This window comes from Ursus maritimus, unplaced genomic scaffold, assembly GCF_017311325.1.
Source record: "Ursus maritimus isolate PB19 unplaced genomic scaffold, ASM1731132v1 scaffold_9, whole genome shotgun sequence".
NCBI classification, from domain to species: domain Eukaryota; kingdom Metazoa; phylum Chordata; class Mammalia; order Carnivora; family Ursidae; genus Ursus; species Ursus maritimus.
In genome coordinates, this window is record NW_024427107.1 from 999,285 (window position 1) to 1,014,383 (window position 15,099).

At 38.9% G+C, this 15,099-nt stretch overlaps 1 protein-coding gene across 1 annotated transcript in view; it reads right to left on the bottom strand.

The window, feature by feature from the left end:
• The window catches only part of PRKDC (protein kinase, DNA-activated, catalytic subunit), a 227,419-nt gene that overhangs the window by 95,852 nt on the left and 116,468 nt on the right, over window positions 1–15,099 (bottom strand). Inside the window, exons 49-52 of the mRNA XM_008706669.2 lie at window positions 9,388–9,531; window positions 5,670–5,821; window positions 4,930–5,061; window positions 3,609–3,720 (exon numbers count right to left, since the gene is read on the bottom strand). Of these exons, the coding sequence (XP_008704891.1) occupies window positions 3,609–3,720; window positions 4,930–5,061; window positions 5,670–5,821; window positions 9,388–9,531 (540 nt within the window). The remainder of the gene's footprint in view (window positions 1–3,608; window positions 3,721–4,929; window positions 5,062–5,669; window positions 5,822–9,387; window positions 9,532–15,099) is intronic.

The following is a 15,099-nucleotide window of genomic DNA, read 5'->3' on the forward strand; positions in this document are numbered from 1 at the left end:
CACCTGTACTGAAAACTTAGCATATTATGTAAACTGAAACCCAATATCTAGGGACATTAGAATCATGTAATAATAACAAGGTTATTTTCTGAATTTAAAAATTTTATTTTACAAAAATAGCTAATAATCCCTAAAATAAATTATAAGTGAAGACTGATCTCCCAAAAGGGGTCTATTTCCCTTAATTTTCTTTTAAACACAAATAAATGCCTGACTAGCAAAATGGGCAGAGGTCCAATACACTGTGTTGGGGTACCCTGGGTGTCCTCAGGACCTAAGGACCGACTTCCCTAAACCTCTCCTCATCCAGCAAGAGAGTGAAAGTAGCCCATTCTCCACTACCCATCTTTTCCTTCAGGAGAGGATGGGGACTGGAGGCACAATGTTGGGAATCATGAACATAATTGGCAGTTTTTAAAAACACAGACAACAAAAAGAAATAAAAGGTATACAAACTGGCAAAGAAGTCAAACTCTCCCTCTTCACAAATGATATGATACTTTATATGGAAAACCCAAAAGACTCCACCCCCAAATTACAAGAACTCATACAGCAATTCAGTAATGTGGCAGGATACAAAATCAATGCTCAGAAATCAGTTGCATTTCTATACACGAACAATGAGACTGAAGAAAGAGAAATTAGGGAATCGATTCCATTTACAAGAGCACCAAAAATCATAAGATATCTCAGAGTAAAGCTAACCAAAGAGGTAAAGGATCTATACTCTAGAAACTACAGAACACTGATGAAAGACATTGAAGAAGACACAAAAAGAACATAGTTAAAATGTTCTTTTTGTTCTAAAAAAAAAACATAGTTAAAATGTCTATGCTGCCCAGAGCAATCTATACTTTCAACGCCATCCTGATCAAAATACCAATGCCATTTTTCAAAGTGCTGGAACAAACTATCCTAAAATTTGTGTGGAACCAGAAAAGACCCCCAAATCACCAAGGAAATGTTGAAAAAGAAAAACAAAGCTGGGGGCATCACGCTGCCTGATTTCAAGCTATACTACACAGCTGTGATCATCAAGACAGCATGGTACTGGCACAAAAACAGACAAATAGATCAGTGGAACAGAACAGAGAACCCATTAATGGACCCTCAACTCTATGGTCAAATAATCTTCAACAAAGCAGGAAAAAACATCCAATGGAAAAAAAGACAGTCTCTTCAGTAAATGATGCTGGGAAAATTGGACAGCTACATACAGAAGAATGAAACTTGACCACTCTCTCATACCATACATGAAGATAAACTCTAAATGGATGAAAGACCTTGATTTGAGACAGGAATTCATCAAAATCATAGAGGAGAACAAAGGCAGTAACCTCTCCGACATCAGCCACAGCAACTTCTTTCCTGACACATCTCCAAAGGCAAGGGAAACAAAAGCAAAAATGAACTTTTGGGACTTCATCAAGATAAAAAGCTTCTGCACAGCAAAGGAAATAGTCAACAAAACAAAGAGGCAACCCACGGAATGGGAGAAGATATTTGCAAATGACACTTCAGGTAAAAGGCTGGTATCCAAGATCTATAAAGAACTTCTCAAACTCAACACCCAAAAAACAAATAATCAAATCCAAAAATGGGCAGAAGACATGAACAGACACTTTTCCAATGAAGACATACAAATGGCTAACAGACACATGAAAAAATGTTCAACATCATTTAGCCATCAGGGAAATTCAAATCAAAACCACATTGAGATTCCACCTTATGCCAGTTAGAATGGCAAAAATAGACAAGGCAAGAAACAACAAATGTTGGAGAGGGTGTGGAGAAAGGGGAACCCTCTTACACTGTTGGTGGGAATGCAAGTTGGTACAGCCACTTTGGAAAACAGTGTGGAGGTTCCTCAAAAAGTTAAAAATAGAGCTACCCTATGACCCAGCAATTGCACTATTGGGTATTTACCCCAAAGATACAGATGTAGTGAAAAGAAGGGGCATGTGCACCCCAATGTTCACAGCAGCAATGTTCACAACATCCGAACTGTGGAAGGAGCCAAGATGTCCATGGACAGATGAATGGATAAAGAAGATGTGGTCCATATATACAATGGAATATTACTCGGCCATCAGAAAGGAAGATTACACAACATTTGCATCAACATGGATGGAACTGGAGGAGATTATGCTAAGTGAAATAAGTCAAGCAGAGAAAGACAATTATATGGTTTCACTTATATGTGGAACATAAAGAATAGCATGGAGGACATTAGGAGAAGGAAGGAAAAAGGGAAGGGGGGAAACTCAGTAGGGGAGAGGAACCATGAGAGACTATGGACTCCGGGAAACAAACTGAGGGTTTTAGAGGGGAGGGGAGTGGGGGGGTGGGGTAGCCCACTGAAAGGTATTAAGGAGGACATGTATTGCATGGAGCACTGGGTGTTATACGCAATGAATCATGGAACACTACATCAAAAACTAATGATGTACTGTATGGTGACTAACATATCATAATAATAAAAAAACATAAAAATAAAAATAAATAAAAACACAGGCTGGATGGTTGACAGGGGACCAGGGAAGGAGAAGAGGACCAATATCAGAGCTAAGGAATTGGCCAGGAAACATGGAGCTAAGGAAGGGAGAGGAAACTGCCAGGGAAGTAGGAAGAGAGCCAAGAGAATGTCCTAGAAGCAGTGACAAAGGGAATCAGGAAGAATGATCACCTGTGTCATCCTGGACAGACTGCAACAAGACCTGGCAAGAGCAGCTTATCACAATGAGTGACAGTGATTTTGGAGGCTCCAAAACACGTAGCACATGGGATGTAGCAGTAAGCATCATTCCACCATGTTATTTTCAAGTAAGTTAGAACATGTAATTTCCACACACTGGCCCATGAAATTTACATACATTTGTAATAATTACATTCTGTTGAGAACTGCAGTACTCTGAATGTATATTGCACTAAAAGATTCAATTAGGTCATTCTCACAATCCTGTAAAGTGGGCAGGGCACACAAGACTGAGAAAGCTCGTGGAGGTGCCCTGTCCTGTCTGACAGCTATATTATGTCCCAAATTGGAAGTGGGCGATTTTACTAGTTAAACTAGTCCTAACTAACCATGGCAGGTATTTAACAGAATAATTTTCTCCAAAAGGAAATCCTGACACTACCTTCAGAGAAATGAAAGCTGGTTAAGTACTCATATCCTGACTTCCACAATAAAAAGTTACCAATCTTTAAATGTTTACCAAGTTTCCAAGTGTTTAAAAAAATCATATCTCTTCTTTAAAAAAAAAACAAAACTGAGCACTGGGGATGCCTAGGTGGCTCAGTTGGTTGTGTCTGCCTTCAGCCCATGACATGATCCCAGGGTCCCGGGATCAAGCCCCAAATTAGGCTCCTTGCTCCTACTGCTTCCCCTGATTGTGTGTGTTGTCTTTCTCTTTATTTATTTATTTATTCAAATAAATAAATAAAATCTAAAAAAAAACAACAACTGAGCACTGTATGCAGTAGGAAAGAGTAAAGTATTAATAAATGCAGAATGCCCACTTTGGTTTATTATATTATAGAGGATATAAGTAACAAGTGTTATGATAAAACTGAAAAAGTATTTATTTAAAATTGTGTAACACACTCACATTTTCTTTCTCGGTAATATATCGAAGAGTAAGTCCTAGAACTTCTGCTGCTGCTGCATACACCTCTTTATATTTTACAAAGGACATATTACCAACCAAAGCTTGAAAGTATCTGTACCAAATACAGAAAATAAATATGCATCAATAATATATTCTATTGACATAAATTTATAACAACTTTGCTCCTCGTACCACATTAATAGCACAAATTGAGAAAATATGAAACGTAAAACATGATTGAAATTATTTGTGTGAAAACATATATGAAGATGTACTTAAGGCTCTGACATCATGACCTGGAAGGCATATTAAAGTCTACAGTTCAATCACAGAGGACCTGCTGTAATCAAACCAAAACACAATGCTGGATGCTAAAAAACTGTAGTGAAAAGAAAGCTACTATACAATATCATGATTTACTGACAACCCTTGAAATCCATCTGCTTTGACAAGTGGAGGACAATAAAATGAGGAGAGTGAGCACCAGTGCAGTGCCCCCAGACTCCACAGGCCATATCATGTTAGCCTCCAGTTCGGTTGTTACTGGGGGAATCAAAGCTTAAAAAGGTAACTTGTATAAAAGTAAACTATATCCCACTGAATCTGTGTGGAGCCACATGTCTGTCTATGATACCAGGTGACTGGTGTAACCGGTGCCAGGAGGCTAACACAGGAAGACCAACCAGAGTGGGACACTTCCAAAGTAATGGGAAAAGCTCAGAAGGGACATGCTGAAATCTCTAGTAACCATGATGTGAGTGCTGACTTTTCAAAAATCCCAAAATAGTGGACAATGAAGCTCCATTCCATGATGGTACAGGATTATTTTACTAGCACCCCCCCTCTAGACATTGGGCTGCATTCACCCCCCCCCCCAACAAAGGGTCCTGATAGAGGGAGCAGGGGCTGCAGCTACAGCAGAAGTAGAGCGACACGGCAGCACAACATCCAGGCATCCCTTTCAGGTCATGATCCGGTCATGAATGATCCCACAGAGTCTGTGTCGCTTTCAGGGCAAATGCTTAAAATGTGACTTTAGAAAATAAGAAAGAAAATACCGAACACTTCCTATTTGCTAAAACACACTTGAAAAAAAAATTACACTCATTTTGGAAAAGTTAACTTTCCTCATTCACTCCATTAACATATTTCTTCTCCCAAATGACCTCTAAGCCCAACTACCTTAATTTTGGTAGAAATATTTTTAAGATGAGTCTAGGTCCTTACATTTATCAAAATTAGACCACACTCCAGTCTGTCAATCCGATTCATTATACTTTAACCTAAAAAAGAAGCAAAGCCAAAACTCCTCTATACTTACTTTAGGCTCTCTATGCCACATTTTGGGTCATAGGGAGGTAAGTTATTGGCCATTACAATGCCTAATAATTGAATTCCTACTGAATTGTCTTTAGAATTAGGATCTTTACTGGAAAACTTCTCAAATATTAACCTGAAACATAAGCATAAAGCATAGGTTATCATATAATAAGCAGCAAGAAGATATAAAATTTTCTATGGCTAATTTTCAGGGTAAGAAATACGTTGTCTTTCTCTACATCTAACACCCTTCTTACTAATACCCTCCATATATGCATTCAAGTTATTCTAGCTGTGCAACACAGACTGGTCTATATTTTTACGATCTCATTATTTGCCCCAATTCTTCCTTAGTTGATACTGAAACCTTAGAAAAGTTTTAGCTCATCTCAGGCTGTGCTAAAAGGAATCAAAGAAAAGTCTTACAGCCTACCCCTGGGCTAGGACAGTGAGAAACAGAGGGCACCCCACATGCCCAGTGTGCGAGAAAAGCCAGAGGTGAGCTGGGAGATGGAGCAGGGGCCATCTGGAGGCAAGATCTGCCCAGAGGTGCTTCTAGTATTAAACTTCGGAGGTTGTAATTTTACTAGTAGCAATATTATACCCTTACAATGATTTGATTTCAAATTATCTTCCTTTTATCTATCATTTCAAGTAATTACATTTCACTGTAATCACCATTTAACCATGTTACATTTTAAAAATACATAAATGATATTGCAAAGTCTAGTAAATTTATACCTGTAAGGGATAGATAAACAATCCTTCCAGCATTCAACAAGGGTTTTTATAATTTCAAGGTTATGTCTAAACACAGCTCTTTTTTGATGAAAAACATGTTCCATTAGGAAATGAAGCAATCGATTTGCCAACACTTCGTCTTTAGGGACACCCTAAAAAGGTACAGAAACTCTGTAATAATATGTAGCATTCCATTCTAGAAAAGCATTTTTAAAATTTCTTTATTATTTTTTTATTATGTTCAATTAGTCAACATATAATTCATCATTAGTTTTTGATGTAGTGTTCAACGATTCACTAGTTGCGTATAATACCCAGTGCTCATCACCACACATGCCCTTCTTAATATTCATCACCCTGTTACCCCATCTGCCCACCCCCTCTCTTCTGTAACCCTCGATTTGCTTCCACGAATCCAGAGTCCTTCATGGTTTGTCTCCCTCTCTTACTTCTTCCCATTCAGTTTTCTTCCCTTTACCTGTGGTCCTCCGCACTACTCCTTATGTTCCACATATGAGTGAAACCACATAACTGTCTTTCTCTGATTGACTTACTTCACTTAGCAAAAGCGTTGTTGGTTTTTTTTAATTTAAATGCTAGTGAACGTACAGTGCAATATTGGTTTCTGGAGTAGAATTCAGTGATTAATCACTTACAAACCACATCCAGTGCTCATCATAAAAGTGCCCTCCTTAATACCCATCACCCATCTATCCCTCCCCCACCCAACTCTCTCCATCAACCTTCAGTTTCTTCTCTGGCTTGTTTCCCTCTCTCCTTTTCTCTTTTCCCACTTCACATATGTTAATCAGTTTTGTTTCTTAATTCCAAATATGAGTTATATGGTATTTGTCTATCTCTGACTAACTTATTTCATTTAGTTGTTGTCCACACTGTTGTAAACGGCAATTCTTTTTGATGGTTGAGTAATATTCCATTGTACATATGTATCTTTATCCATCAGCCAAAGGACATTTGGGCTCTCTCCATAGTTTGGCTACTGTTGATAATGCTGCTACGAACATCTCAGTGCATGTATCCCTTCAAATCTGTATTTTTGTATCCTTTGGGTAAATACCTAGTATTTACCAGTGATTGCTGGACTGTAGGGCAGATCTATTTTAAACTTTTTGAGGAACCTCCATACTGTTCCCCAGGGTGGCTGCACCAGTTTGCATTCCCACCAATACTGTAAGAGGGTTGGTTCCCCTTTACCCACATCCTTGCCAACATCTGTTGTTTACTGAGTTATTAATTTTGTCCATTCTGACAGGTGTGAGGTGGTATGTCATGGTTTTGATTTGTATACCTCTGATGATGAGTGATGTTAAACATTCTTTCATGTGTCTGTTGGCCATCTCAATGTCTTCTTTGGAAAAGTGTCTACTCTTGTCTTCTGCCCGTATCTTAACTGGGTTGTTTTTTGGGCATTGAGTTTTATAAGTTTTTTGTAGATTTTGGATATTAGTCCTTTATCAGATATGTTGTTTGCAAATATTTTCTCCCATTCCACAGGCTGCCTTTTAGTTTTGCTAATTGTTTCCTTCACTGTGCAGAGCTTTTTATCGTGATGAAGTCCCAATAATTCATTTTTGCTTTCCTTTCCTTGCCTGTGGTGATGTATCTAGTAAGAGGTTGCTACAACCGAGGTCAAAGAGGTTGCTGCCTGTGTTCTCCTCTAGGATTTTGATGGTTTCCTGTCTCACATTAAGGTCTTTCATCCATTCCAAATTTATTTTTATGTATGGTATTAGAAAGTAGTCCAATTTCATTCTTCTGCATGTGGCTGTCCAATTTTCCCAACACCATTTGTTGAAAAGATTGTCTTTTTTCCATTGTATATTCTTTCCTGCTTTGTTGAAGATTAGTTGACCATATAGTTGTAGGTCCATTTTTGGGTTCTGTATTCTATTCCATTGATCTATAATGTCTGTTTTTGTGCCAGTAACATACTGTCTTGATGATTACAGCTTTGTGAAAGAGCTTGAAGTCCACAATTGTGATGCCATCAGTTTTGGTTTTCTTTTTCAGAACTGCTTTGGTTATTCAGGGTCTTTTGTGGTTCCATACAAATTTTAGGATTGTTTGCACTGTTTAATGCAATAGGGATTGCATTAAATGTGGCGATTGCTTTGGGTAATACAGACATTTTAACAATGTTTGTTATTTCAACCCATGAGCATGGAATGCTTGGAAAAGCATTTTTTAATCCAAAAGTCCATGTATAAAAGAAATCCGCCAGTCTACTGAGGCTTCTGGATTCTGATGTAAAGCCTATGAGTGATTTTTCAGTTCCAACCACAGGCAGTGAAAAAGGCTTTACCTGGCAGGCCTCATGGGCAAGCTGCCCTCACACACCAGGCTAGAACAGCCAGTGCTCTGAAATCTCTAAGGGCAGCTGCAGTCAAACCCTTAGCCATCCATGACCCGCACCCCAAAGAGTGGTCATGCTGTCATATGTTTGCATTCCTAGCTCAGGCACCTTCATTCCTTAGTCTCTCTAGCTTCTTTAAGGGTCTCTGCTGAGATCTCCTTATAGGGAGGAAGGGCAACTCTGAAAACACTTTTCCCCTCCCTGATCAGTCCTCAGTGCTTTTCCACTCCCGTCCCTTCCCCCTCACCCTCCTCTCAACTCCAGGGTCCCATAAAACTGCTAAGCCTTCAGGGCTCCCTCAACAGCAAGATGACACACAGATCTGTGCTAATCCACCTGACCATCGATCAGACCAAACCATGTTGCAATGTTCCATGGGGGAAACAGACAGGGGAAGTCAACACTTCCTCTGGCTTTAGCCTCCTGCATGTACTACCACAATAAATGATCAAAGACTTCACCTGATTCTCACTTTGACTCACTGTTGCTTTATGCAGCTATTCTGATACCTAGCAGTTCAGCTCTCAAGCTCAGCCAAGCTCCTGACATTGAATTCAATCTTTCCCAATGGTTCCTAAGTTAAACTATATACTCTCACAATTTTTTCATGTTATTAGCAGAGTACAAATTATTTTATCACATTAAAGCTAAGAAATCTAAATCTGGTTTAGTGTGAAATAAGACAGGCACATCCTGATATAGACACATGTAAAAACTCTATGTCCATATATTATGTGTACTAAGGAATGTTCCCAGGATACTATGACCTGAAAACTTTTGTGCTAAAGTTTTTAAGTGATGGGCAAAGCTCCAGCACACACAAATCTGTACTGGGGGAAGCCACAGACTACCTCAATATGATACAGTATTATTCACCTGGTACTTACTATTTTTGGCAAACTAAACCACTAATGGGCCAGAGAGAATACTGGGGAAGTAGGTAACTGGCAAAACAAATGCCAAAAAACCCAGGGATGTTAGTTTTAGCAGAATTTTTCAGGACCTCATATTTAAGGCCTACTAACATTTATTTCACACTTATGTTTAATAAATCAGTTATCTAGTTTCCAAGCTCTGAGCAAGTAAAAGCAACAAACAACAACACCTGATAGTTTAAAAATGAAAGCAAAGTCAGAGGAATTATCAAAAGCAGATACAAAAGAAAACAAAACTAAAACAGTATGAGGCCATTTAGTACAGCAGCACCACAGCAATATGACAATTAATGCTAAAAATGATGACTCTTGTCATTAGGAGAAGCTTGGATTATTTGTCATAAATTCCATTTATGATATCAGCAAGAGAACTGATAGAGTACTGCACAAAATACGTAACCCTTCTTACCACAGGAGTAGCTAATCCTGTCCATGAAAGAACAGTAACCACTATCTCAACCACCATATAGTGAATTCCTTCTCCTCCATTATTTTCAGAAACCACCAGCTGCAGCAAGGGGCTTAGCCAGTACTTTGCATAAGGGCGAAAGACCTACAAGAGAATTTAAAAGTCAAATATCAAAAAATTGTTTTGAATAACCAAAATATTAATTCAAGAATATATCCTCCAGGGGCACCTGGGTGGCTCAGTCAGTTAAGCATCCAACTCTTGGTTTCAGTTCAGGTCATGATCTCAGGGTCCTGGGATCGAGCTCCATGTTGGGCTCTGTGCTCAGTGTGGAGTCTGCTTGGGATTCTCTTTCTCCCTCTCCCTCTGCCTCTGCCTGCCCCCTGTTCGTGCTCGCCATCTCTGTATCTCTCTCTAAAATAAGTAAATAAAAATCTTAAATATATATATATATGTATATCTATCTATATATATTACATCAGCTAAATTTAATATTATGACTTGACCTAAATCTGAAACAGATGCAAATTCCAGCAATTACTCTGCTTAATCAGATCAGATTCTCTGTTGAATTCTCTCCACATGGGTCCCTGAAACAACAATTCGAGGGAAATAGATTGCTGATCTTTTCTTTGTTAAAAACGTGATATGGGGCGCCTGGGTGGCACAGCGGTTGGGCGTCTGCCTTTGGCTCAGGGCGTGATCCTGGCGTTATGGGATCGAGCCCCACATCAGGCTCTTCTGCTATGAACGTGCTTCTTCCTCTCCCACTCCCCCTGCTTGTGTTCCCTCTCTCGCTGGCTGTCTCTCTCTCTGTCGAATAAAAAAAAAAAAAAAACGTGATATAACTATGATCCTAGAAATCAAAATGAAAGTATTCTATATCAATCTTGTCCCATCTGAATAATATGCAGCTCTCGAGAATTCTACTGTTATTTTACGCGAAGGCAGAGGTTATATGAAAAATGAAAACACAAAAATTAGGTAGGTGCAAGTGGCTAATTTTTTTTTCATTTCCTCTTATAGAAGTCATTGTGTTATAGACTTCATTTGCCCAAGATCTATGAAATCTAAATAAAATGTATCCATGCACTAAATTGGAAGTTTATTTTAGAAATTTAGTTTATTTTAGAAATTTCAAGATGAAGCTACTTTGATGCAAAAGAACAGACTAAAGGATAATTCAAGCTACCTATCTTCTTAACTTTGCTGCTTCATTTTTTTAATTAAATATGCTTCCTCAGGGATTCTCTCACAGCTTAAATCTGAGTGCTCCCAAATCTTTTTTGTCGTTGTTGTTGGAAATTCTTTTTTCTTTTAATTTTTAATTTTTATTTTTTTTGATGTAAAGTTCGATGATTCATTAGTTGCGTATAACACCCAGTGCACCATGCAATATATGCCCTCCTTACTACCCATCTCCAGCCTATCCCATTCCCCCACACCCTTCCCCCCTGAAGCCCTCAGTTTGTTTCTCAGAGTCCATAGTCTCTCACGCTTCATTCCCCCTTCTGATTACCCCCCCTTCTTTATCCCTTTCTTCTCCTACCGATATTTCTAGTTCTTACGTTCCATAGATGAGAGAAACCATATGATAATTGTCTTTCTCTGCTTGACTTATTTCACTTAGCATTCTCTCCTCCAGGCTGTCCATGCTGCGGCAAATGTTGAGAAATTGTTCTTTTTGATAGCTGAGTAATATTCCATTGTATATATGGACCACAGCTTCTTAATCCAGTCATCTGTTCAAGGGCATCTCAGCTCCTTCCACAATTTAGCTATTGTGGACAATGCTGCTATGAACATTGGGGTGCATATGGCCCTTCTCTTCATTACATCTGTATCTTTGGTAAATACCCAGTAGTGCAATGGCTGGATCATAGGGTAGCTCAATTTTTAACTTTTTAAGGGACCTCCACACTGTTTTCCAGAGTGGCTGTACTGTTTATGCACCCCATAAGTAAAAAAAAGTCTGAACACTCCATGTATGTCTACTGGTTGATTTATAACATACAAATACAAACTTTATTATTAAATTACAGACAGCCCCTAATGTACGATGGTTCACCTTAAGATTTTTGGACTTTATGATGCTGTAAAAGCAATATGCTTTCAATAGAAACTGTTTTTTGAATTTGTATCTTTTCATGAGCTTGCGATTTGTGGGATAGGCAAGCAGCACTGGCAGCTCCGTCAGCTATGCTATCACAGGGTGAACAAGTCACAAAGGGCAGTCACAAAGGGCACTCCGGGCCCCTGGGACTACCTCTGAGAGAGCTGCAGTTGGCATGCACCACAAGAGGCTGCAATTTTGGGCACATATGGAAGTGGAGACTGTTTGTCCCAGATGGTTTATTACAGAGGGCAGATTGCAATCTTTCTGCTCTGGGCCAGAGGTTCGGGCACAGCCATTTTTGCTCTGATCCCCTTCAGGGGAAAAAAGCCACACAGAGGACCAGTTTGCGTTGAGCCCATGCCCCAACAGGGAATGAAACAACTCCGTCCAGGCAGAAATAACTGAGAAAAAAGTACAGCAGGCCCCTCCCCCAGAAGACAGACTGGAAGAACAGGTGGACGAAAGCCTATCCATCCCAAAAGACTGTAAAATTCCAACGCCAGGGGAAAATAGTATATTGAGCTTCAGGGTCCATTTTGCTTGGGTCATGGTTGATATTTTGGCCTCTGTTCATTCCCCCTCCCATCATTCTATGGGCAGAATGACTAGAATGAAGAACTCACCAAAAAAAAAGAACAAGAGGCACTGTTCTCTGCCACAGGGCTAATCAATATGGATATAAGTAAGATGTCAGAGATAGAATTCAGAATAGCGATCATAAGGATAATAGCTAGGCTTGAAAAAAGCATACGTGACAATATAGAATCTCTAAGGGTGAAAATGAGATCTAATCAAGCTGAACTTAAAATTGCTATGAATGAGATACAGTCTAAATTGGATACTCTAACAGCTAGGGTCAATGAGACAGAAGAGAGAATAAGTGATCTAGAGGACAGGCTGATGGAAAGAAAGGAAATTAAAGAAAAGAGAAAAACAACTCATTGCACATGAAAAGAGACTTAGAGAATTTAATGATACATTGAAAAGAACCAATATCAGATCACTGGGATCCAAGAGAGGGTGGAGGGGGGGCTTGAATATTTGAGCAAATCATGGGTGAGAACTTCCCTAAACTGAGGAAGGAAACAAGCATTCATGTTCAGGAGGCAGAGAGGACCCCTCCCAAAAATCAATAAAAATAAATCAATACCCCAACAAATAATAGTGACCCTTCCAAATCATAGCAAAAAAAGAAGCTATCCTGAGAGCAGCTAGAGGGAAGAGATTTCTTATATACGGAGGGAGGAACATCAGAATAACGTCAGATCTGTCCACAGAGACCTGGCAAGCCAGAAAGGGCTGGCAAGACATATTCAGGGTACTAAATCAGAAGAACATGCAACCAAGAATACTTTATCCAGCAGGGCTGTCATTCAGACTGAAGGAGAGATAAAGAGTTTCCAGGAAAAACAGAACATGTGACTACGAAGACCCTGCAAGAAATATTAAGGGGGATTCTGTGAGCAAAAAGAGAACCCAAGAGTAACACAGACCAGAAAGTAGTGGAGAGAATCTACAGAAACAGGGACTTGACAGGTAATACAATGGCACTAAATTCATATCTTTCAATAGTTACTCTGAATGTAAATTGGCTAAATGCTCCAACCAAAAGATACAGGGTTGGATAAAAAACAAGAACTATCCATAGGCTGTCTACAAGAGACTCATTTTAGACCTAAAGACATCTCCAGACTGAAAGTGAGGGGCTGGAGAAATAATTACCATGCTAATGGACCTCAAAAGAAAGCTGGGGTAGCAATTCTCATATCAAACAAATTAGATTTTCAACCAAAGACTATAGCATGAGATGTAGAGGGACATTATATCACACTTAAAGGGTCTATCCAACAAGAAGATCTAAGAATTGTAAATATCTATGCCCCCAAAATGGGAGCAGCCAATTATACAAACTAATTAATAACCAAAGTAAAGAAACACATCAATAATAATACATTAATAGTGGGGGAGTCAATACTCCAATCACAGCAATGGACAGATCATCTAAGCAGAAGATCAACAAAGAAACAAGAGCTCAGAATAATACATTAGACCATGTGGACTTCACAGATATATGAAAAAGACTGCATCTTAAAACAACAGAATACTCATTCTTCTCGAATGCACATGGAATTTTCTCCAGAATAGATCACATGCTGGGTCACAAATCAGGTCTCAATCGATACCAAAAGATTAAGATTATTCCCTGCATATTTTCAGACCACAATGCTTTGAAACTGGAACTCAACCACAAGAAGAAAGTTGGAAAGAACTCAAACACTTGGAGCTTAAAGAGCATCCTGCTGATAAAATGAATGGGTCAACCAGGAAACTAAAAAAGAACGTAAACAATTCATTGAAACTAATGAGAATGAGAACACATTGGTTTAAAACCTATGGGATACTGCAAATGTGGTCCTAAGAGGAAAGTACACAGCCATCCTAGCCTCTGTCAAAAAATTATAAAAATCCTGAAAACACAAGCTAACCCTACACCTAAAGAACCTGGAGTAAGAACAGCAAATAAAGCCTAAACCAAGCAGGAGAAGAGAAATAATACAGATTAGAGCAGAAATCAGTGAAATAGAAACCAGAAAAACAGAACAGATGAACAAACTAGAAGCTGGTTCTCTAAAAGAATTAATAAGATCGATAAACCTCTCACCAGACTTACCCAAAGAAAGAGAAAGGACCCAAATTAATAAAATCATGAATGAAAGGGGAGAGATCATGACTAATACCAAGGAAATGCAGACAATTATTAGAAATTATTACCAGCAACTATATGCAAACAAATTAAGCAATCTGGAAGAAATGGATGCATTCCTGGAAATTTATAAATTTCCAAGATTGAAACAGGAAGAAATACACAATCTGAACAGACCAATAACCAGTAAGGAAATTGCAGTACAAAAAACAAGAGTGCAGGGCCAGATGGCTTCCCAGAGGAATTCTGACAAACATTTAAAGAAGAAATAATACCTATTCTTCTGAAACTGTTTCAAAAAATAGAATTGGATGGAAAACTTCCAAACTCATTCTATGAGCTCAGCCTTACCCTGATCCCAAAACTAAACAAAGATCCCATCAAAAAGGAAAATTACAGACCAATATTCCTGATGAAACATGGCAGCCAAGATACTAAACAAGATCCTAGCCAACAGGATCCTACAGTACATTAAAAGGATTATTCGTCACAATTAGGTGGGATTTATTCCTAGGATGCAACAGTGGTTCAACATTCGCAAATCAATCAACATGACAAAGCACATTAACGAAAGAAAAGAACCATATGATCCTCTGAATTGATGCAGAGGAAGCATTCAACAAAATACAGTATCCTTTCCTGATTAAAACTCTTAGAAGTATACTGATAGAGGGACCATACCTCAATATCATAGAAGCCATGTATGAAAAGCCCACAGCGAATATCATTCTCAATGGGGAAAACCTGACAGTGTTGCCCTTAAGGTCAGGAACACGACAGGGATGCCCACTCTCACCATTGTTCAACACAGTACTAGAAGTCCTAGCATCAGCAATCAGACAACAACAACAAAAAAAATTAAAGGCATTCAAATTGGTGAAGACAAACTCTC